Source organism: Furipterus horrens, unplaced genomic scaffold (genome assembly GCF_987537825.1).
Source record: "Furipterus horrens unplaced genomic scaffold, mFurHor1.1.pri manual_scaffold_10, whole genome shotgun sequence".
Classification (NCBI taxonomy): domain Eukaryota; kingdom Metazoa; phylum Chordata; class Mammalia; order Chiroptera; family Furipteridae; genus Furipterus; species Furipterus horrens.
Genome location: NW_028327180.1, coordinates 77,745,043 through 77,769,338, shown reverse-complemented (window position 1 = coordinate 77,769,338; position 24,296 = coordinate 77,745,043). Strand labels below are relative to the sequence as shown.

Genomic DNA, 24,296 nt, shown 5'->3' with positions numbered 1-24,296 from the left:
GCAAATGAAAGCTTTGGCTGTTGCCCTCAGGACTGGCTAAGCAAGCCAGGACTGAGCCCATTGCAGCCCCTCCACACCTCTACTGTGGACACAGCATGTATATATGGGGGGGGGGGGGGAGGTGCACGCACCCTAACTCACCATTTTAGGCAGCTGCACCCCTCACCCAGGGACACCGCACCAGCATAATTTGTCCCACACCTCACAGCCAGGGTGATCCCAGCCTCAATGGACAACAGTTTAGAGGCATTGTTTACAAATCAATTTCCCCCTCTAAATAGGCTGTTATAAGAGTGGACCCTTCTGCTTGCCCAGGCGAGGCCCACCTGTCACTGGGACTTCCTAGCCAGTGGTCACACTGTATTGATCTTTTTAATCCCCCTCTCTTTGAAACACAGAGCCAGCTGATGTGGACCTCAAAAGAATGGGTCTCCCACCGCCCCCACCTCTACAGGTAGCTGGGTATCCGGGTCTAATTCCCCACTAAAAAGTCTTAATTGGCTTATGGGGAGCCTGAAAGATCTCCCTTGTGTTTACAAGGTGAAAGGAAATGATGGATCACAAACTCCCTAGTCTGTCTTTATCTGTTTAGTGGTGGAAATCAGGTGTATTTTATTTTTAATTGTTTTTGGAACAGGACTGGAGGGTTTGAAAGTGGGTTGGGATAGTGTTTCACTTCAGTGGTTGAACTGCCAGGGGAAAGGAAGAAAGGCTCCGTAGAGACACCAACATTAGGCAAGAAACTTGGTGACTTAATTTTTATTTACATGAAACATCTGCAGTACAAAAAATGTAAACTTTGATAGCTCATTATAATAGAATAAACTCTTTATATACAAAAATACATTTTCATATGAATGAAGCATCTTGAATAAATTAAAGTACTCTCCAACCCAGTGCCTGAATAGCTACGCAAGAGTCTCTGGTTCTTCCTAGAGCAAAGCCTGCGGTGGTGGGGTCAGGATCCATAATGCATGAAGCCCACTCGTTGTCCCTCCTTTTTAAGCCTTTTCATTGTATTGTCAGCCGGCTCAAACCGAATTTTCATGCTCGTTTTTCTTCATTAGAGTTCTACAAATTGTAAAATTGACTTTTCACCTCGTCTTCAGGGGCTGATCTGTCCCTTTTCTAAATCACACTGAAGTGGTGGCTGGGGTCAGCTCTGAACCAGCCACAAAGGCCGTTTTGTGGAGTTCAGAAAGTGCAAAAGGAAAGGCTGCCTAGGAGTGGGCAGGAGGGGCCTGGGGCTGAAGGCTGGAGAAACAGACCAAGGGGAAGCCCTGGCGAGGGTGCAGCGACCTAACAAGCGGCTCAGGTATCCCCCATCCCTTTAAAGCTCCCGCTTCCTCCCTCCGGCCTGGACTGAGGGTCCCAATGCCGCAGTTGGGGCCCCGGCTATTACTGCCTGTTGCCTGGGGCAGGGGAGAGGTAACGGTGTCTGAAAAGGGCTTAGTGGTAAGGGATGAAACAGGGCGTCGTCTGGAGCAAGTCTTTGGGCAGGCCAGGGAAGGAGAAAAGGGGATCACCGAGACCGTAGGAGAAGTCTTCAGAGGCGGCAGGGCTACTGGGGTCAGAGAGTGGAGAAGAGGCGGCGGCACAGGGGGAGGCGGCGGCACCGGATCCCCAGGACTCCGCATCGCTGGCGGGGCTCGGGGGCCCAGGCAGGCAGGGGGCGCACTGTGGTGGCAGGAGGCGCTCGCGGGCACCACCCCCGGGCAGCCCCTGATCAGCCAGGCGCAGAGTCTCGGCCAGAGCCCAGATGTAGTTATATGCGAAGCGCAGCGTCTCGATCTTGGTGAGCTTGGTGTCGTCGGGGAAGGAGGGCAGCACGCTGCGCAGCGCGTCTAGTGCTGCATTCAAGTTGTGCATGCGGTTGCGCTCACGGTCGTTGGCCTTGACGCGTCGGCTCCTGCGAAGCGAGTGCAGCAGCGCCTCGGAGCGCACTCGTGCGCGGCCCCTGCGCCGCCGCCGCTCCTGCTCGTCTTCCTGTGCCCGGGGAGTATCGGACGCCCCGGGAATCGCGGGTGTGCCCCTGTGGGCCGACACAGGCGGCCCCGAGGCGGAAGCTGATGGTTGGAGCCTGGAACCGTCCTCCTCGTCGGTGAGGAAGCCAGACAAGTCGCTGCTGCTGCTGGCACAGTCGAGGTCTGAGAGGCAGGTCTCCAGAGGGGCTGGCATCTCTGTGTCGGGCAGGATCAACGGACAGATTAGAGAGCACTTACAGGGCAGGAGCCCGGGTTGAGGTCAGGGCCACCGGAGCGCACTTACTTTCCGAACAGCCCGTTCTTACTTTGTGCCCGCTGCGGGCGCGAAGGCCTGGAAGGGTGCAAAGGCGCACCAGGAATTTGGCCTCTCCTCTTCCACTCGCCTGCAGGGGCCACGCTCCAGCCGGTCTCCTGAGTGATCTCTCTGGCAATCAGATCAGCTCGTGTGAGTACCGAGTGTGGCACACGACCGGCCTCAGGACCCCTTAAGTACCCAGCACAACAATGGGCGCCCCCCTCCTGGCCACCTCCGCCCCCGAGGCAGCCCCCTTGAAAGGAGCTAGGCGGCAGGTCAGCCCCGTGCGGCGCCCGGGTATTTGCATAATTTATGCTCGCGGGGGGCTGCCCCTGCCCCTCCCCCCCTCCCGGAGCGTGCCCGTAATTACCGCGGGCCAATAGGCAGCGTCGCGCAGCCCCGGGAGCCGTCTCCGGACTAAGCCGGCGAGGGTGTCTCCAGGCAGTGAAAATAGAGGCGGGGGACGTGGGGGGTGGGGGGTGGCCAGTGATTAGCGGCCGAGGCACGCTCCTCTGGGGGCGGGCTGGGCGCCCCTTGCTGGGGTGGGATGGGGAGGCGGGGCACAGGGAAAGTGTGAGCAGCGCAGCGAGCAGCGGAAACCTGAAGCCAGCTGGGATCCTGAGTTCGCTTCCTCTTTCAGGCTGCTGAGTGGTTGTGTGACTTTGGGCAAGTGATTTGACTTCACTTTCTTCATCTGTAAAATGGGACAGAAGGTCTACCCTGTTGAGGATGATGTGAGATGTTCGTGGGACACTTGGCACGGTGATTTTGTAACGGAGCGCCAGATGAATGGTTATGAGATGCGGTGCCCGTCCTCGGAACCCGGAGAAAACCCTATCCAAATAGACTGGGAAATGGCTCTGTTCATCTTCATCTGGGGGCGGGGGCGGAGGAACGTGCTGACAGTAAAGGAACAGATGACTTCCCAAGTTGGGTGGAACCTTGGCTGACCCTTCCAACACCTCTCCCCAAATCCCCCAAACTGTAGGAATCCCCTTCCCTCAGGGAGCCCTTTCAGCCCCCTTCCCACCCTGCACCTCCCTTTTGCCCTGCATCCCCTTGCTTACATCCTGTGAGCCCCATCCAGTGGGAGCCAGCAAGGGGACAGGGCTTTCCTGGCACAGGAGAGCGGGTAGCAAGTGCCCCTTAACCCCTACCTATTCTAGCAGGGTTCCATTCTGCCTGTCAGGAGTCGATTTTCTCCGGTCAGCAATGCTCCCCCTGGAGCAGCAGAGACCGAGACTCCCCCAACTTTGTACTTAGGGGAAAACAGTCATTAAGGAGCAGCATCTGATTATGGTGGTCAGATCGAAAATAAAATGAACACCTTTTTTAGGAAAGTGTTATCCCCCTCCCCATGATATCTGGGTGGTACCCTCAGTCCTTTACCTGCCCACTGTCCTCGGAGTGGACTCTGCCTAGGACACTGCTCCCTCTCTGCAGAGGTGCTCTCTAGAGGCCGAGCCCACCCTGGCTGGCTGACCAGTACTTGTCTTTTGGCTCAGTGGACTCTACCCAATCCTCCTTTCCCCTGCTGCACTCCACATATACTCCCCCTGCAGGGAAGGGGGCTGGGCACAGTCATAGATAAGGGCTGTAGTTGTGTTAGAACTCACAAAAAGTGGCTTTAGTCAGCTTAAGCAAGAAGGGGAAATTATTGGGTGCTACCGGGCATCTAAAGAAACCCAAGGGCTGCTGGCATTAGTGTAAGCCTATTAGTGTGAACCTGCAGTAGCCCATGGGTCCTAAGGCTGCTTCCAGCCTCTGTTTCTGTCCCTGTTTCAGCTTCCCATGGCCCCAGTGCACTCCCATCAGCTTCAACTTGACGACATCTCTGAGCCTCTGCGTTATTTTCCTGAGACTGCCATCATAAATTACCAGAAACTAGGGACCTTAAAACAACCAAAATTTATTCTCTCACAGTTCAGGAGGTCAGAATCCTGAAATCAGTGTCAGCAGGGTGGGCTCTTCTTGGATATTCTGAGAGAGAATCCGTTCTGTGCCTCTGCAGGCTTCTGGTAGCTCCTGGCAGAGCTTGGCATTCCTTGGCTGTAACTGCACCACTTCAATCTCTGCCTCTTTCTTCTGTGTTTCTGTGTCTTCTTTTCTGCCTCTTATAAGGACACCTGTGATTGGATTTAGGGCCCACCCCAATCCAGAATGATTTCATCTTGAAATCCTTACTGTAATTCCATCTTCAGAGACCCTTATACCACATAAGTTCACATTTTGAGGTTCTAGGTGGGCATATCTTTTGGGGACCCACAAAAGATATGCCCACACTATAGCTCCTTTTCCAAATTCCTAGAGGAAAGAATCTGTTTGGTCAGGGATATAGGGTTATCAAAGTGGCCATTTGTCATTTCTTGGCTGCCTTGCACCTGAAGAGCCTTCCTACTGAGGAATTTGAATGCATGAGCTTCTCCTTCCTCATTTATGGCAATTGGGGTATGGACATGCGACAATCACATGCCCCACTTGGAACTTAGACTCTGAGCTAGTGGCAGTTCAGAATATATTTGTGTCATGGCAGCCACTGGTTAGGGTTAGGCAGTGACCAGTGGGCATCCTGACCTAGATCTTCCTTGTGCCTGCCTTCAGCTGTGGTTACACACACACACACACACACACACACACACACACCACCACCACCACCACCACCACCACCACCACCACCACCACCACCACCACCCCCAGTTTTCCAAGCCTGGTTCTCCAGTCTTCCCATTGATTGCACGAGAAACTGCATAGTAGGTCTTTCCCAGTAGGGCTTTTTTGTTTGAGTTGGTCACACTTGATATGTGTGGTTTGCTAAATAAAACATCAAGTTAAATAAATGCTCAGGTCGCCAAAGCATAGAAACTCGAGCAACCCATATACGTACCACATTGTTGCCTATTCTGGGCCAAGTACTATGCTAGACACTGAGGCAACAGGAGTGAAAACCTGACTCATGGGGGCCAGGAGAGCTGAATCTTGTAAGACTAGGCTTCAATGCAAGCAGAACCCTCGGAAATTTTTCATCCATCCACTGTACCTCACAGCTGAGGCTGAAGATGGGGTCTGTCCTCCAGGTTACCCCCAGGGATCATTGGCAGTCAAACTAGAGCCAGCCTCAGAAGTCCTCTCAGCCCTGTGCCATGTTTTTCAATCACAATTTATTAGTACATGTACAACAAGTGCCTACTGCATGCTGCCCTGTGCCAGGTGTCTGTGGAGGGTCAGGCAGACCTATATAGTTTGGGGGCAGGAGAGATGTGGCCACACAAAAGTGGCTTGCTGCTGGCTGAGAGAAGTGCTGAGGGCCCACTGAGGGAACAGATCTGAGGAGCATTGTGCACCCCCCCCCCCACAAAAGGGAAGGGGATGGTTAGAAAAGGCCATGAAGGATGGATAGGATGTGAACAGACAATCCAGGTGGAAGGGAGGAGTGAGGATGACTCTGGCAGTCACCTGTTGGCCAGTCTGGATGGGCCTTCTGTGCGGACCCAGTGAGAAGAGGGTAGAGGGCAGTTGTGATGGGCCTTGAATAGCCATGGTAGCTTTTCTTCTTCCTTTCTGTCTCTTCCTCCTGCTGCTCTGAGTAGGGCTGTCACACTTGCTCCAGTAGTTTACTGCACGAGGGCTTCCAGGGCAAGTGGTGGCTAAAATCTAGCCTCTCTGCCACCTGCCAAGCCATGCACCCTAATGTGGGACTGCTCTGCCCAGAGAATTGGGCTTTTACATGTGCGCAAAGGCACCTCAGGAGGTAGCAGTGACTGCTCTCACCTGCCTTTCTCCCCTCTTCTGACCAAGCAGCATCTTAGCCTTGCCCTGCCTGCTCCCGGCTCTTGGACATTGCATGTGGCAGCTCCTCCTGAACATTATTAGTGCCTGCCCCTGGTGCTTTTCATTAGTGCATCTGAGCTTGGGGAAGGGGGGCTTCCACAAGGGACCCAGTGAGGCTGGAGCTGAACCCTGGGAGGGTGAGAAGGAGATGGTTGCTTAGGCTCAGATCTGTTCTCTAAGAGACCTGGAGCTTTCTCCTCAAGAGAAAAAGGCTGGGCCCTTCTAGAAGGATATGTATCCTTGCTGGGGAGGATGAAAGTTTCTCCCAGTCCCCAGATCCCTTGGAGCTTAGTCAGAGCACATCTGTGGACGCTCTCATTCCCAGAGCACAATAGGATGCAATGTGGGCATGTAATAAATCCAACCACAGCAGGCGCCGATGTGGCGAGGGCTGCACCAGGTGTTCTGGCTGCCTGATGTGTGGAACATCCAGCTGCCAATGGAGGGGGTGGGTGGAGGTGGGTGGGTGGGACAGATGTCCCAAAGGATTGAATTAAACCAGAGTTTCTCACACTGTGGTCACCTGAAATAGTAGTGATGATGGGGGTGGGGATGCTCCACCTCAGATGTCCAGAATTAGAATCTCTGGAAATCTGGACCACATGCTGTGGTCACTATTTGCTGATACCCAGAGTCTCCGTTTGCCCCTCATATTGGAATAAGTATCTAGCTTAAGCACCCACCTCCTTATCCTGTGCTTGCCTAAGCCCTTGAGGCAAATTGGGCTTATTTTAGTGATAGCTCAGAGGTGCTACATGTGATGCCAAGGCTGGGGCTTCTCTTGCGGCTTTGCCTGCCTGTCTCACAGGTGGGGAGTGAGGTGAAGGGAGGACCCTTGAAAGGCAAGCAGGGGCCAAAGGTGCAGAACTGTTCTGGGCAGCCCTGGAGATCCGACTTAAGACCACAGTGGAACTAGCAGGGAGGTGACTTCAGTTCGTTATTGAGAGGACCTTTCTGATGTTAACACACTGATGAACCAGCTTTTTGCAGAGATGGGAGGGAGAAGCTCTCAGGGTTGAGAAAGTCACCTGATGCTTTCAGGTCTTTTGGGATTCTTGGTATATATATCTTTTTAATAAAGAAAGGCCAAAAGAGGAGAAAATAATGGTAAATTATAAATGTTTGTATGTAAAAAATTAATATGATCAACACATGAAAATACAAAGCAGTCTGTGTTGTTCACAAAACTATTTCAGGGGTTAAAAATGAACACTGAAGCCCTGGCTGGTGTGGCTCAGTGGATCGAGCACCTGCCTGTGAAACTAAAGGTCGCCGGTTCGATTCCTCAGTCAGGGCACATGCCTGGGCTGTGGGCTGGGTCCCCAGTTGGGGGCGAGTGAGAGGCAACCAAGGGATGTGTCTCTTGCACATTGATGTTTTTCTTCCTGTCTTTCTCCCTTTTTTCTCCTCTCTCTAAAAGTAAATAAAATCTTTTTTAAAAAAGAGAGAGAGAGAGAACACTGAATTATAGTGCTTATAGGCACGGAGATCCAGGGATGGATCCAGATTTAAACTTGTGTTTGCACATTTTATCCTCTATCCCTGTCAGTGTCTCAGTGCCCAAGCATATGACTTCATTGGAAGTTAGCACCCACAGCCTTTGAGCCCTTTTATGGAAACAAGGCTGAGCCAAATGGCCTACTTGCCATTCTCCTTTTCATTGATCAGAAACACTATAAGCCTGAGGTTGAGCAAACGATCTTTTAGATTTTAGAGATGCTGTAATGGGAATGAGGCTGAGGGGTTAGTGTCCTGTAATTACAAGTGCTGGGATAATAATCTGAATGTGTTGGAAGGGGGGAGGTCACTATCACATTTTATACTTTCCCCCAAAATTGTTTTAGCTGAGATTTATCACTCCCCATTCATTCCAGTGGGTTAGACAGGATATTAATTTGAAGAGTGCTGTGGCACCTACATGCAGACCTGATTTTCATGGGGTTACAGGCAAAAGGTTTTGTTTTTTTCCCACAGTCTACATGAGCTCTCAGATGCAGTTTATGATCCGAGAGGTGAATGGTGCAGGCATCTTACTCAGCCACTCAGCCATCCAGGTGTTGGGCACAGGGCAGCAGTGCACTGCACTGAGTTTATAAGGCTGTTGGGCAATGCTGATGTCTGCACAAGGGCAGCAAATTTTTGCACAAAATAAAGCTGTGGAGAGGGCCATCTTTTCTAAACAAACTCCATTATTTTTTTTCTGGAGTTACCTTTAGGGGGAGGGGTGGCATTGGTTTCTTGGATGGCATTTTGGAAAGAAAACGTTGTTATCTTTTTAGAAAAAAGGAAGAAAAAGGTGCAGTTACTCGAGAGGAAGGGATGAAGGATGATGTGGAACCTAGAGGCGTGCACTTTCTTTTAGTTCATTAAATACACCCGCAGATATGCGTTTCCATCTAAGAGAAGGAGGGTGGGGTTGGGGGAATGGAAAGGAGAAACAATTCCCTATTTTCTTTACTGATGACCCATGACAGTTGTGTAAGGGGGGGGTAACAGGGAGGGGGTATGAGGCAGGAGGGGGGAAACAGAGGGGTCTTTCAGTGACAGAGCAAGGAAAATGGCAAATTATCCATGGTTTCCCGAAATCCATGGAGGCCCCCTTGGCCCCTGCCCTGCTAAATACAGTGCCGGCTGTATGCATTCCCCACCTTAGAGATGTCGGCTTGAATATTCGGTGGCATTGTGTACTGATGTGTTTGGTTGTGTACAGTCTGCTTATGTGTGGGATGAGTCTTGGACTCCAGGGGAAATCCTTGTGCAAATCTACTTTATTTTAGTGCTGCATAAGTAATGCCTTCTAAAAACACACTGGGTGATTCTGCAGCCAAATCAGTTCTTTCCACAAGAATTTTTCAAATTTGATTGGAGTTCTCAAGCCTGGTGGGGGGACAGTATGTGCTTGGGCTGGCCCAAGGTTTGTAGTGCATTTGCAGTTTGGGTCAGTCTAGGGTGAAACAATGTCCTTTTTGTGCCCAAAGTAGAGTCGGGGAGGCAAAGGGGGTGTTCACATTTGTGCAGGGAAGGCCCATGAGGGTGCAGGCCCTGAGATGAAGAGGGGGAGGCAGAAGGTACTCTCCCCCCATCCCCAGCAATGAGGCCTGGAATCATTTTCACATCAGCTGCTTGAGGCTAAAATCAATCCAGAATCTCCTTCAGAGACGCTGAGTTTTGCTTTTGTAGATTTCTTAAAGTTAAATCTTCTGGGCTCAGATTAAAACAAAACAAAACAAAACAAAACAGAAAACAAAACATAGCTCCTGCTGTTGCTGTCACTAGATTTAGCTCCCCAAATCCAGGCTGCACCTGCCACAGTATATTGCCAAAGCCAGAGTTAATTTTGCTGAGCAGTTTCATTTTTGTCTGCTTTCATGCCTCTGAATTCTTAAGAACATCTTCAGTAGAGATTAAAAACATTTCCCCCCTCAAGATGCTTGTGGATCAAGTGTGGGAAAGCTGTATGAGGGTGTTTTCTTCTGTGTGTAAAGAAGAAGTTGCAGTGAAATTTATCCTATTGGAATTTAACTATTGGTTTATGGAGACTATTCAGAAATAAACACAGAGAAAGGAAAAATAGCTGAAATGTTTCCCTTTTGTTTTTCCCTACCTTAAAGCTCACTACATAAATTCATGTTGGGTTTGAACACAAATGCATTTTGTTTGTAGTAATTAAAATGTTTTAATGAGACAACCATAAAATCCACCATTAATTATTTTATTTCAAACACTTCTGCCTTCTTTTGAACCAGGTCTATTTAGAAATAGTTTAGAGAGTAGCCTGCAGTTTTATTCTTTCCTCTGCATTATACACAGGAGTGGAGAAGTCATTTATAAATAATTACACAATGTTTTGGGTCTTTGGGCTTGTATAATATATCAAAGCGATTAGTACACTTATTGTTCCATTGTAAGTGCTTTTTTTCCCTCCTTTCAGTTTCACTTGCCTTGTCTTCTAGCTAAACCTTTTTCTAGAAATCTTTTGTCTTCTTCATTCTTTTAGCTTGTTACAGTCCAGGAGCATTCTTCTTATTCAAACACTCGCAGCAGGGGCAAAGAAAGCGACTTCGGCAGCATCTTAAGTTTTACCATAACTTTCTGGCATTTTCTTTTCTTCCAGTTTTCCCAGACTACCTAGGGGCAATGAAGAATTATAACATAACATGAATTATTGGTACTCCCCTCGAGTTAAAGGGGGAAGAAAGTGCCTCATTTTCTATGCCCCCAAGGGCCGGAGCGATCGCGCGGCCGCTGAACAATGTATTTATCACTTTGCATCTCTTTGGGCCTCCGGCCGCACCCCGTGCCCCCACCCTTGCCGCCGCCGCGGCCACCTCGGGTCGGCTCTGGCTCTGGAGAGCCGGCGTTTGTTGGCTTCCTTTATGGAACCGCAAATAAAGGCTGCTTGGCTGGAGGAAAGTCTTCCCGAGCCCTGCGCAGACGACCCTCCCGCCGATCTCTTCCCACAGAGCGGGCCTCGGGGAGCGCGCGGGGCTGCGGGCGGGCTGGGGCCGGGTCACCGCTGGGGCTGCTCTCCGCCGCCGGGGCCGCGTGACGGGATTAGGGCCGCACGAGAGGCGACTGCTCCGCAGCCTCCAGCCACGTGAGGAGAGAAATGGCTTCAAAGGTCCCCAGCAAACTAATCCTTGTTATCCGCCAGGACCCCCGCGCCAAGCTGCTCTGCGGGCTGGCTGGGCTGGCTCCCCGGGCCGGGAGAGGACTCCTTCCCCACCGAGCCCCATTCCGGAGACCCGCGGCCAGGTGGGGGCCGCCCTGCACACCGCGTTTGCACGAGAGCTGGGGAGGTTGTTACACTTAGAGTATAAGGCTGAAATCGGGGCCGGGCCGGGTGGGGGAGGGGAATCGGCAAATCTACATGTTGGCTTGAAAAAAGGGCGTTTCGTTAAGAAAAACAATCAGCGATGGGTCGAAGAAAAATACGGGTGAAGAACCCCCACGGGAGAGCTCCAGATATCCCCTGCAGGCCGTTTTCCAGGCTGGAGGGAGTTGTGTCACTAGGTCCCCCTTCCCGCCGGCCCGCCCCCAGCCCGAAGAGCACGTCGCAAGCTGTCAGGACCTGGCCCGGTTTCCATATGAAGGGCCGCCGGCGCCTTGGGAGCGCTGAATGGCCGCTCTTCGTCGGGCAGGCGTGCACGCCCCTGGCCCGGCTGGATTTGGCCGCATTTGCATAGCAGGTGCTGATGCTTGTCCATTCTTACTTAAAGAAGTTTTAATATGGGATAAATTACCAGGAATTAGGAACAGGCGTGGGCGGGAATAAAGGAACCGTGTCGCCCGTCTTATTACTGTCGCCTGGCTCAGGGAAGGAGAGAATAAGTGAGATTCGACTTTAGAAATCGTCTCCTTAACAAGCTACAGCCCCCCTCCCCCATAGGAGCCACAGAAAACAGGGGGAACTTTGAGCAATTTGATTTTAGAATCTGTTCTGCAGTGAGGAAAGCAATAATCCCAGGGATAGTAATACGATTAGCTCGAGATCTTTGAGTCAGAAAGTCTGGTTGAGTTTAAAATGTTAATCCTGACCCTAATCCGCCGTGTTGGAGGAGTGGAAGTGTTGCACCAGAGTTAGTTTTCTTTCCCTACTCTTAAAGAAACAGCAGGCAAGGCTCACACTGGCCTATTTCTCCATGAGAGGAAGGCACGCTGGCTCCACGCCACCAGGAGCCAGCCAGGGCCTCCTCCAGACAGGGGTGCTTGCCTCCCCCTGGTCCTCAGCTAGGCCTGTCTAACTGCTGGTTTCTGGGTTCAATTCTGTCTGTCTGGAATCTTGCAAAGGCTTAGAGCAAAGTGGGGTTTCAAAGAGATGAGATTTTTGAAGAGATAGGGATTGGGGTGCCTCATGCAGCCCTGTCCCCCAGCATCCTTTAAGATGGTCCCAAGGGCATCCTTTTCAAGGGACAACTTGGTTTTCAGGGTGTTGGGATTTGGGAACTGATCTTGTCGAGAGGAGGAGAGGAATGCCTGCCTATGACTTCAGCCTGCCCGATTATGGATCTGCTTATCATTGTGGGAGTGATGCCTGGAGTGTGGCGCCCTTGAGGGGTCTCCAGATACTTGGGGACAAGGAGGGTAAAGGTTAGGGAAAGGGTTGTCCTAGCATGAGAACGGCTAGGCAAGGCCGCCTGCTTTCTGAGGGGACAAATGCCAAGGCTCTTACCTCCTTTCCCTCTGGGTAGGGAGCCTTTCTCCTTCCCTCCTGGGCCCACACAATTGCTTTTGTAGAGCTCAGCCCCCTCTGTGCTCTGATAGTTTCTGTCTCCTGGACCAGTTTGACCCCACTTTGAGGCAGGATCCCACCTGGGATCATGTGGGCAGACCTCTGGCTTGCCCTGAGTGCTTCCCAACATGCCTGCCTTTCCTGGAAGGCAGTGTGAGATGCCGAAATGGGCCATATGGTTTGGAGTGAGAGCCTTGGAGCCCACAGACAATGGGGAAGTGAGAGGCCCAGGTCAGTGGCGGAGCTTGCGCGGCTGCAAACCTCTCTTTCAGCCTAATGAAGCTGTTGTCTGGGGGTAATGATGCAAATGCCCCGGCCTTTCTCGTAGCGATAGTCTAGAACGTGATTTGTCATACAATCTGAATCTTTGGGAGGACTTTAGACAGAACCTCCCCCAAAGATGGAGATGAGCCATATGTGCACTTTGCATCTGAAATGGGGGCTGGGGATGGTGGGAGGGGGGACTCCGCCCACATTGACTTCCCAGAAGGACAGTGTTCTGACAGCCAGAGGACAAGGTCCTGATGAGCCCAGCGACACCTGACCCCAGGGGACTCAGGAGTGGGTGTAGTGCTGTAGTGTCTAATGACAAATGAGCAGTGTGTGTTGGAAGAAAAATGAGGAGGATCTGGATATTCTTAGTGGGGTGGTCAGTGCTCCCCTCATTCCTTGTTCTCATCCTGTGTGATGAAGACAGGGAATGGGCCATTCTGGATGGAATGCTCACTTAATAACGATGCTGTGCCGAGTGCCCCAGCTGATGCTGGTTGGGGCTGGGATGGACACTTCAGCGAATATTTCTGAAGCAGAAATAGTAAGAGAGGCAGGGATCAGCTGACAGGCATCCTGAGCCTAGGTCAGGTGGGGAAGACACAAACCAGAGTGAGAAAGGCAAGCAGGAGAGATATAAAAACCAGTTCCCATGTATGTGTGATGAAGGAGAAGGTAATGGTTGCTCCTTATAGGAAGGGAGGCAGCTCCTCATTGCACCTCCATCTTGGGTACTGTGGATTACCTCCAAAGTCTGGGCAGAGAAATACACAGAAATATACTAGTCAATATTAATGTAAGTAAAGCAGACTGCTGTGAAAGGTATTGGTGTAACAGCCCTTTTGTGCTGGATGCAGTAGAGAAGCACCAGGGGCCCAACATGACCCTAATAATAGCAATGACCACAGTGGTAAGGTGAGGGGTCTGTGGGATGGAGTCTGCCCTCAAAAGGGAACAGGGCCTTTGCAACTGCTCATGGGCAGGGCCTTTCTTTTCTGCCTCAATCTCTTCTGTGCCCTCAGCGCTTGGAATAGTGCCTGGCTTAGTTGATACTCAAAGGATATTTGTGGAGAGAGTGGATTTGTGCATGGGTGCCTGGTGTGTACACCTGTGTGTGTCTGCTTGTGTGTGGCTGATGTGCATGTACACACGTGTGTACACACATAGCCCTTCCTCACCTTTACTGGAAAAGAGATTGGAAAGTTGGGTTCCACCACTTCTCCAGGGTGACTCCATCTCTTGTAACCTGAGAGTGGGTCCACTAGCCGGCCTCGCAACCCAGTCTCTGCCCAGTGCTCAGCTCCTAGCTGGCAGAGGGCTTGCTGGTTTGTTATCTGTTCACTCATTTTGTGGTGGTGTAACGTTAGGAGAAAAAATGGGGTAGGGTGGGGTGGGAAATGGAAGCACCATAATTTAAGGAGGAGCTGTCCTTAATTATTCCTGTCAGGCAAGGCAGATCAAAACCCTCATCACGCCTTCATGCCAGTCACTCCAATGAATGGCCACAGGTAAGTGGTCACCAGGCTCTGCCAAAGCCCTGGCCACATGATACTTCTTCTGCTCCCTCAGTGCTCCTAGCCTCCAGTTTGGGCATTGAGGGAGAGAGGGGGTTGAAACCACAGTGAAAACACCAGTTCTGAAAGCCCAAGCCACAAGCTGCTCGCCACAACACCTGTTACCCCGAGAGGTGTGTTCTGGAGTGGGAGCTGGGAGATGGCTCTACTGGAGTCTGGGGTGGGGGTGCTGGGAATGCAGTGGGACTGGATTTTCTGCTAATTTGGAGGCTACAGAGAAAACTTTGCTTAGAAAAAATGGGAATTTTTCTAAAACATCTCATCTTCTTTCTAGCTTTAACAAATATGTTCCAGATGCTCGTTTGCATGAGCACTGGGAGTGCCCACAGTCAAGATGCTCAGTACCAGCCCCTCTTTACTCTTTGATTCTATTAGCAGCAACAGCAGCAGCATTCATGTTGATATAAATACTATTTCTGAATAGTTTTGTGAGAGGGATACTGAGCTACACCCTCAATATTCATGATTTTATTAAACTCAAAAGCCTGTGAGTTGTATATTTTCTGTCTGCCTTTTAAAAGTGAGGCTCAAGGACATGGAGCCATTAGGCAGTAGAGCAGAATTGGAACCCAGGGCTATCTGGTTTCAGTGCCTTGATGTTGGCCACTTGTTATCCTCCTTCTGTCCCTTTTCCCCGTCATGTGAAAACCCACACTGTGCCCAGCTCCAGTGAGGTGCTGGGGACGTGGGGTGGAAACCGGAGCCCTACTCTGTGGGGGAGGGCAGCTGTTGCAGGTGTGAAGGTGGGACATTGTCTGTACCTGTGGGCTGGCTGCCGCTCTCATGGGGAAGGACTGTGGCCATGGTACACAGGGGACATTGTTGGTTTCGAAGCTGGTTTCTGCTCTTGTTTTAGTCATGAGAATCGACAGGTCTGTGTTCCCTCTGCTACCTTGAGAAAGTCCTTCTCAGGCCTCACCATCTGCATCTCAAAGAGAGATGACAAGGGTGGGAGACTGAGGTATATAAGGTCTCCCCAGAGGCTTGCAGACCTGCAGCAGATCTCCAGGCTCACTGGTGAGTGCTGCCTTTACCTGAGTGCCTGTGTGACATGAAATGATATCCTCTTCTCTCTGGTTCCCTGATCTGGTTGGTGAGAGGAGTTTAGGAGGGCCCAGACAGCTGAACTGTGTCACAGAGCGGGAGCCAGCAGCCTCTCCGAGTGGCAAAGGGGAGAGTCTCTGTGTCTTGTGTGGTGTGAAGTTTATTGTCCTAGAGTTTTGGAGTTCTTCTGGGCTTTTTGCCTCTATGTCCCTGAAGAATTTGGCATGACCTCAGCACCAAGAAACCCTAAGTTACTTATGTTCATTTCTTCAGTAGTTGTTCATTCAATTCATTCACTCATTCATTCACTTCCATCATGTTAAGGCTACTTTTTCTGAGTAAAATATCATTTAACTTCCCTGCCTAAAAAATCCTTCAAAGGTTTTCCATTGCATGTAGAATGCAATACCCTGTATTTTTACTTTAATCATGGTTGACAAGGCTCTCTGTCATGCCTTCTTCCTACCTGGGAGTATCTCAGCTCATCACCAGTTCTTCTCTCCTCTGCCCTCTGTGCTCCAAGAACACTAGCTTTCCTTTAGCGCCATGTGCCCTTCAGGGCTTAGCCTTCTTGCCTGCCTTCTGCCTGGAGCATCCTCCCTCTGCCGGCTCCTTCTCATCCTCCAGGTCTCATCTCGGAGGGCCTCCGCATGATCCTGGCCAGTCACTCTTCATCACATCACTCTGTCTCCACCAGCACAGAGACCTGTGCATAGTGTTACATATTTGTTTGACCATTCTAGTCCACCTCCAACTAACCTGAAAGTTCCATGTGGTAAAAGTGTCCTGCCTAATAAAACCTCTGTCTTCCCAATGTGTTTGCCACATAACAGGTGCTCAGTATGTTTTGTGGTTGAATGTGGACATTGATTTGAATGTGCTTAAATGGTGAAGTGTGTGTGCCCTGCTATTACATATGTCTCTTAACTTCCAGCTCAAGGAAAATCTGGGCTGAGGAGAGAATGAATCATATGTGAGGGACTGAGTTCTCCATAGTGTTAAGTTGTGTGCTTCTAAGTAGAGTGTGTCCTGGATGGGTCTCTCTTTAGGCCTGGGGACATTTTCTGACTTGACTAGAAAGAACACATTTCTGACTTGGGCTAGACTCCCACAGGATGATTTTGTCATGCCCTAATCCATAGGATTCTCGGAAGCACATTTGTGCCCAGAGGAGACGTTTGTACCTGTCTCTTCTGTTTATGAGAGTTGTGCTAACATGCTTCCTGAACAGTGTAGGAATGGACGTGGGCAGTCTTTCCAGTCCAAACAGAGAATGGACATCTCTGGGATGTTTCTTCAGGGCAGGGGGGGAAGAGGAGAGACTCCTTAGGGTACAGTGGAGGCTGAGCAGTTGGGAAGAAGCCAGCCATGGGGAGAGTGAGAGGGGGAGTATTCCAGGCTCTAGCAAGTGAAGACTCTGGGGCAGGAACATGCTTGTAGTGTGTGAAGAACTGTTGGAAGACCAGTGTATGTTAAGAAAACTTTCAGGAGCAAGGTGTAGGCTATTTTGGACACATAATGTATATCAGTTGTTGTCATTTTTAAATTTGACAATCTAAGGGAAAAGAGGTCAGTGCCCTGACTAAATAATTAGTATCATATGTTTGAAAAATTCGTGCCGTACACCAGTATGCACAGAGGTTAAAAATTGCTGCTATCAAGCCTCTTAGTGTCTAACTGTGGAAAACAGCGCCACTTATTGGTGAAAAATGGTGATGGTTGTACAACCCTCAAGAGAAGACATGGATCCATCACCCATGTCTTTTTAATCGCCCACTGGATGTGCAGGCCTGTGCTGGGTGGGGTGGGTATGCGTGTGAGGAGAGGAGGGGGTTGAGGGTTGGGGGGATGCAGGAGAACCGGGAGGCACAGCTCTGCCTCCAGATGAAAACAGCTGAGTTAGGAGGTTGGGCTCTCTGCTTCCATCTTGCTTCGTGGGCATCAGAAGATCTCAGAAAATAAACGAAAGGGGGATGTGGAAGAAGTGAGGGGTCTGAATTATCCTGAGAATCCCTAAGAGGCTCCATCAAAGAGGAAAAACCTGAGTGAACAAGCACTTGGAAAGTGACGTGGTATTTTTGCCTAACTGGGAAATGTACAATGGTTTGAAATTTAACAGGTGGAAACAACTCATATGTCCACAGGTAGAAGAGTGCTAAATAAAGTACGTTGCATCCCTATAAAGGAATGCTAAGACAATAATGACCGAGCTCCTTGTATACTGATAGGGAGAAGTCTCCAAGGTGTATGAAGAAAGCAGGGCCAACACAATGGCACAGACCAAGATGTAGAGCAGTGTGTATAGCACGCCATAGTTTATGGAAAAATAAGGGGATAAACAACAAATACATACTCATCTTGCTTGTCTGAGCACGAGGAAACTCGGGAACCTGCACAAGGAACTGTTAACATGGCGGTTTGCTTGAGTGAGTGGGTGGAGGCCAGAAATGGGAGGGAGAGCATTTATATTGCAATATATCTTCTGCTTTTTGGTAAAATTTTAAACTAAGTGTACATATTCCATATTCAAGCTGGTGGTTTTAAAAGAGGAAAATTATAAGCAAATATTAGAATGGAATTTTGATCCCATTGCAGGTTGGCACTGCTCTCCTCCCCGGGGCCTTTGCTTCCTTATGTCTAGAGCTGATAAACTTTGGTGGGCACAGAGTTCTAGAATCCAGGTGCAAGGAGAGACCTTATAGGGGAAGATAACCTGCTGAATTGGAAATGCTGTAGACTTTGCATGTGTAAGTAACTTGTTTTTAAAAGGATTGTTGCTAGACTTTGTTCATCTGTGTTTTTTGATTTCTCTATATCAAAATTCACAATAAAGTACCATTCATAAGTGTAATTAATCATCAGCCCAGATAGCTATTAAGTTAGTTGGTCTCAGATATTTGCTGAGCCACCCACTAGGGTGTGGGTATTGGGCTGAGCCCTGGCAGTCCCCCAGAGAAGCCCTGGCCCCAGGTTCTGCCCTGGTGGGACTCACAGTCTAGTGAAGGAGAGCAGAAGGGAGCTGCTCAGGTCTGCCTGGCAGAACCAGGAAGGCTTGAGGTGGGAGGGAGTTGTGAAGGGGAGTATCAAAGTATGAGTGGTAAGCAAAGAGGGTCAAGGGAAATGGCTGAGTTTGTTTTTGACTTCATAATAAGTGTGCTTTATTTGTAAAGTGCTCTTATGTTCACTTGTAAAAGAAAGACATGCTTTCTGTTACTTTGTCTTATTTTCCATTATAATTATTATAAGAAACCATTTTCTCTACACCCTGGTCACAAAGGGGCAGTTGTTGCTTCCAGTTGTACAGGGAAAGGGGTCACAGTGCACCTGGCAAAGGCCCTGATTTCCTGCCTGTGTCCTGCCCTGTGTCCCAAGCCTGGCTCTGTCCACTAAGAGTAGCTGTGACACCCTGGAGACTCGGCTTCTGTCACCATAATGGGATATAGAAGGGGAGTCTCACAGGCTATTGTTCCTTCCCCCAAGGTCTCATGACTAGGGTGTGTTCCCTTTGTTACTCAGTTTACCCATTTATGAAATAAGGTGGTCTGCTGGAGGCCTTCCAGAACTCAGCCCCTATGACCAGGATGCTGAGCACATTGGGAAGCTTATGACATTTCCCAGGAGATGGTGTCTAATATATTAAAATTTAGGTTGGCATAGCCTCCCTCCAACTTTCTGTCACAGCAGATATGATTTTTCTTTGAGCCACAACCAGAGGCAGTGTGGTTCCATGAAAGAACTTTAAAGAGGGAGTTGGGAACAGAACTGGGTCTAAGGTAAGACCCTTCCCCTTTCTGGGCCTTAGTCCCTCATCTAGGTCACCAAGAGATTGACAGATGAGACCCTTTCTAGCGCTGACCTTATAAGAAGCACCACTGATGCCTTTGGGTGGACCAGGGCCCTCTAGGCCCATCTTCCTCCAAGCCACCCTCCCTAATGGGCTTTGGAAAACTTCCCTTTGGAATGAACTGGAGCTGTGTATGTGTGCAGGTGCTCCATGCACGCCTCTTACCTAGCAAGGCGGGGATCTAGGGAGCCAGCTGAAAGGTCAGGTGGGCAAGAGACTCATTTGGCCCCACTATTCAGGGAGGGGCTGCCATTTAAATTTAAACATCATCTCCAATGTTTATAATTAATAGTGACAGGCTGGAAAGAAGATAGGTATCATACAACTTTGAATTTGTCTCTGTTTCTAGATCACACCATGTTACACTATGAATTAATGTTTTTTAAAGTTTGCCAAAATCTTACGGGTCCTGTGACAAAATTTCATTAAGTATTTTGGCAGGGGTTCAAAGCATTCGTTTATTAAATGGAGACCAGAGGTGCTATAGCATTCTGTTTTGGCATTTTGTCAGGTTCAGGGCCTCAGGGGATGGATGTGACCATTGTCTGAAGGGCCTCTGAGGGGATCCCACCAATAAAGGCGCCCAGCGTCAGGGGTGCTTTTTAGGAACTGACATGCAGCCAAGGCCCCAGGTGGAATCCAGCCAACCTTCACAGTGGTGACTCTTCCACTCTAGGCTCGGTGTTGAAAGGGAGTGAGGGAGCAGGAAGTGAAAGGGTCAGGTGAGCTTGTGGGTGTAGTCTTTACCTGGAGCTTTTCCAAGCCCTGCATTCACTCCTGGGTATCCTTGGCCACCTCCTGGGAGATGTGTGAATAGCCACTAGGTGGAGCTCTGCACCGCCTCCCAAAGGCATCTGCTCACTCTGGTAGCCTTTTCCAGATGCGAGGCTAGGAGGTGAATGCAAAGGACTTGGAAAGAAAAGTGCTCAGAGCACCACCACCCCCAACCCCTTCCCCCGCAGTTCCTTCATGGAGATGCACAATCTCTGCCTTGAAAGAAATTCCCTTTCCGGAACACCCAAACCAGCCTCTCCTTTATTAAATTAACGGTGGTTTCCTTCTTCCACAGGCTGGAGCTGAGGGGTTACCCAGTTCCCAGAGCCAACCTGGGACAGTGTTCTTAATTTTCCCCTGGCGGGGATCCTACCTTGTATCACGTGGTCTACAGTGTTTCCCCAGTGGATTGCTGTGTAGCATCATTCCAGGAGGCAGCCCCAGTTAGCAAATGGTGCTCCCTGAAATCATGCAATGTGGTAGCCAGTCACTGTCCCCCCAAATGGAGAGCTCTGGACTTAGTAGGCATTTACTTCTTTTTTAGAAGAGAATATGTATACAGGAATAGAAGTCAAACACTGTGAATAGGAGTTAATGAAGAGAAAGTTTCTCTCTGCTGACCCCATTTGCCCAGCTACCTTTCCTGGTAACTTGTTACCAGTTACTTGGGGGAGCTGTTCCAGAAATATATATGCTGGAATACGCATAAACTGTGGGTTTAAAAAAATAACGTACAATTTAAAAGAATTTAAAAACAATGTCTGAGCATATTGTTCTGCATATGGGGCGCCCCTTCAGGGCGCCGCTCTCTCCCTTTCCTTCCCGTGTGCAGTGCCCCCAGGGGCTGGCCTCTGTGGTCTTCACTGGGGGCTCCCTTGCCCTGTGCTCTCGAGTGGGCTTAGCCAATGGCAGGCACCAGCCAGAGATGGTGAGGTGGGAAGGGGGTGAGATTTGGGTATTTCTTCTCCTGTCTCCTACCCTGCTGAATCACCTCTCAAAAGCCCAGATAGAGGGACCTCCTCTCTGGCTACGGCCTGGGTTTGGAAACCATTCATTGCTCTTGCTCCTTCAGGACTCAGTTGCTAACAGCTCCCCACTGTTGCTAATCCCAGGGGATTGCATTGTCCCCTTTGATTTCCTTAACTTTTCCCACATTTTTATAAATTCTCCCAGGGGTGTGCTGGTAACTGTTTAATAACTGGCTCTCTGGGAAAAACCAAAGCAAACCAAAACTGGATCTGTAGCATTTCCTGATATCTGTGGTATAAGTTCTCTCACCATGGCTGATTTCAAGCTACCAACAATTTAATAACTAGCTCACAAAAACTCTAAAAACGTACCCGTCAGCTCTTCTGGGCTGGTAGAGCTGCCCCCAGCATACCACTGACTTTCCTTTATTAAAGTACATTTAATTGCCTCATTTGAGAGCACCATCAATTTAAGGATACTAGTCAGATATTGTGTAGGGTGCCAGAAATGGACATTTAAAAATAATATTCTGTCAAATTACTCTCCAAAATGGCTGAACTGTCACCACCTTTGGATCCCACACCCATTGAGCAGGGCTTTTGTGTGCAGTTGGTTGGCTGGATGGAAAAATAAAGAGGAGTGAATCTGGAGTGCCACTTTATCTGGGGAGAGCGGTCAGAGGATATTTGTTTGGGAACAGCCTGTGGGTGGCTCAACAGAAAGCCTCTTGAGGAGGAGGAGGAAAATTTCCCACCTCGGCATCACAATCTAATCTAAAAGCTTGCAGATCTTCTCATCAGCTGAGTGGAGGGTTTGCAGGAGGCAGGTACAGAACTCAGTCTGGAGTCTGACTGCTTGGGCTTGACTCTGGCTTTGCCACTTGCTAACCGTGTAGTTCTTAACGCTTCCAAGCTTCAGGCTCCACATCTGCAGAAGGGGAATAAGTGTTCCTTTGCAAAGTCTGAGGATTTGATGAAAGTGTGTTACGTGCCTCAGTGGGGTGCCAGGCATTTTAGCTGCTCTGGAAGTGATAGTTTTGGGGATGGTGATGATGATGATGATGAATGGCTCAGAGAAGAATTTGGGGCCCAGAGAAGCTGTTTATTCTTCATGGAGCTGGAAACAGCCCTTTCCCTACCTCAGACCCAGTATTTGGAGCACCTAAATTTGTCTTTGTCTTCCTTGCAGGAAAAATGAGCTTTTAAGGAAAAGCATATGAAGCCAAAGCCTCCAGTGAGTGGCTTCTTCAGAAGCCTGCCTGGCCCCTTAGTTTGGAAGAATGCAGTTAAGGCTTGTTTGTGAAACAACAAATAGATGAGTTTAAAATTACATCTATTTTATATTTAATTATGTAAATATATAGATATTTGAGTGTATTGAACTTTTTCAAAAATGAAAGTTTCAAGGTTCTGAAAACCAAGCCCATTCTACCAAAATGGGGTAGAAAATGGGGACCGCACAACCATTTAGGAAAATCTTCCACTGACGGTTTCTGAACTCACAGAAAAACGTTGAGATGTGGAGGGAAAAGGGATCCAACATTTTTTTCCGGGGATTAAAAGTGAGTCCAAACTTGCAAGGACTTCAGAGAAAAAGGCTCTTGTTGAGTTCCCCTTTGAATAACGGGGCCCCTTTCTCTCTGAGCTCTAAGTGTTGAGATGCTGCATCCTTACTGCCTAGAAACCCAACAAAGACTGGCTTGGTGGCTGCTTTGAGGTTTCTGTTCCATGTAGAATTTTAACCATGAAAAGACACAAAGATTGGTTTCTTCTGAGTCCTTAACTGAGCACGACAAAAGGGGAAATTAGTGGGGAGCTGGGCTGCTGTCCCCCACCAGCTGTGCTGCTGTCATTTGGAACTTTGCCCCCTACCCCGGAGCCACAAGGGCTACCCCACCCTAGTCTTTCCGTCTGCAGTGTTTGGAAGCGCAGCACAGATTTAACCATCCAGGTGTGGAGAGTGCTGGGCTCCAGAGAGGCCGTGTGCTGTGCTATAGAAAACATGGGTCTTTATTTAGTTTTGCAGCCTTGTGCCACTCACTTGCTGACTATTCTAATCTGTAAAATGGGATAATAATGCCTGGACCGAAGGCACGCTATTAGGATGAGGTGAGAGAATCATAGATAGTGTTGGTGTGGCATAAGAGCACAATAACGGTAGCCATCCGTGTCATGTTGTTCTCCCATTCCAGGTTTTGTGGCACGGATATCCCACCCCCAATTTTTAGCACAGATATCCTTCTGCCTGACTTTCGGAGCCCCCCGCCCCCCGCCCCGCCCCGGAACCATTCCCAGCTTCATCTTCTGCTCTAACTGGGCAGGTCTCCATGATGTCTCCCATTGATCTTCTTATTACACATGTGGGTAATGAGCCGTGCCCCTGATCGGGAGCCCCAGCTGGGAACAAACTCTCCATCTCTCTGAACTCAGCCCCCACTAGGGGTCATCGCAAGGGTTAGTGTACACAGTGGAAGCAAAGTACCCAGTACAGTGCCAGACTGCAGGCAGATGCTGAATAAAACGCTCTTTCCTTCCTCTCCACCTGGAACACGAGCTGGAAAGGACAACCAACCAAACAAAGCAGCTCCCTCAAAGGCCATGTGCTTCCTATACACATGACTCAGGTGACCTGCTCAGCACCTCACTTGGTTCTTGGGGTGAAGCATAGTGAGCATGTGTGTGGATTTGGGACTGGGACTACAGGGTTCAAGTCCTTCATTTGTTTCTTTCACTAAAAACGTATAAATTCCTCCAAGCCTCACATCACTTACTAAAAAGGGTTTATAAAAAAGTAACTAACATGTAAGTTGTTCCAGTATTAAATAACATGAAGCATGTAAATATATAGTCCATAATAAGAACTCAGTAAATTATTGTTGGTATTAAACAAATGTTTAAAGAAGTATTTCTATAGTAGGCATATTAATAGTTTGCCAGGAATGTAGTTAATGGAATTGATGCAACACAACATACTTGATTGTATCCTAACCTTTTGAGTTTGCTTTCGTATTTATTTAGTTATTTTACCTATGGTAAATCATGCTGCAGTGAACATCTCCATACAAGTGTTAATTCCTTTGGTTGGGATTCTTAGGACAGACTCCTAGAAATGAAGTTATTTTTTTAAAGGAGTTTATTCAGAAGTTCCTGAAGATAGTGCCATATTGCTTTACAGGCTGAAAAGAGATATTTGACAGTACAAAATAGAAAGCTTTCTATTATACTCAGAAATCACTTCTTTTTGACCTTTTGACGGAGAGCTATCTTTCATGCTAGCTTTTTATTTAAATCTGTTAGGTTGAAATCTGTGGCTTTAAAATTTATTATATTATGTAATTCAGTTTTTAATTCAATAGCTATGTGTTTATTCATAGTTATTAAAAAGTCTTATAATGATAAAGTTAATGTAAGCATCATTTATTTTCTGCAACTGGACCTCACTTAAAAAACTTTTATTGATGTGTTATGTCTCTTTGATTACA

The 24,296-nt window shown here is 48.9% G+C and overlaps 1 protein-coding gene across 1 annotated transcript; it reads right to left on the bottom strand.

Annotated features, from left to right (window-relative positions):
- Window positions 1–1,449: 1,449 nt before the first annotated feature.
- NEUROG1 (neurogenin 1) lies at window positions 1,450–2,178 on the bottom strand. The gene has a single exon (XM_090289463.1). The coding sequence runs from the start codon at window positions 2,176–2,178 to the stop codon at window positions 1,450–1,452; it is 729 nt and encodes a 242-aa protein (XP_090145589.1).
- Between the last annotated feature and the right edge of the window lie 22,118 nt (window positions 2,179–24,296).

Coding starts and splice junctions, on each gene's coding strand:
- NEUROG1 (XM_090289463.1), bottom strand. CDS start 2,178: ATGCCAGCCCCTCTGGAGACCTGCCTCTCAGACCTCGACTGTGCCAGC.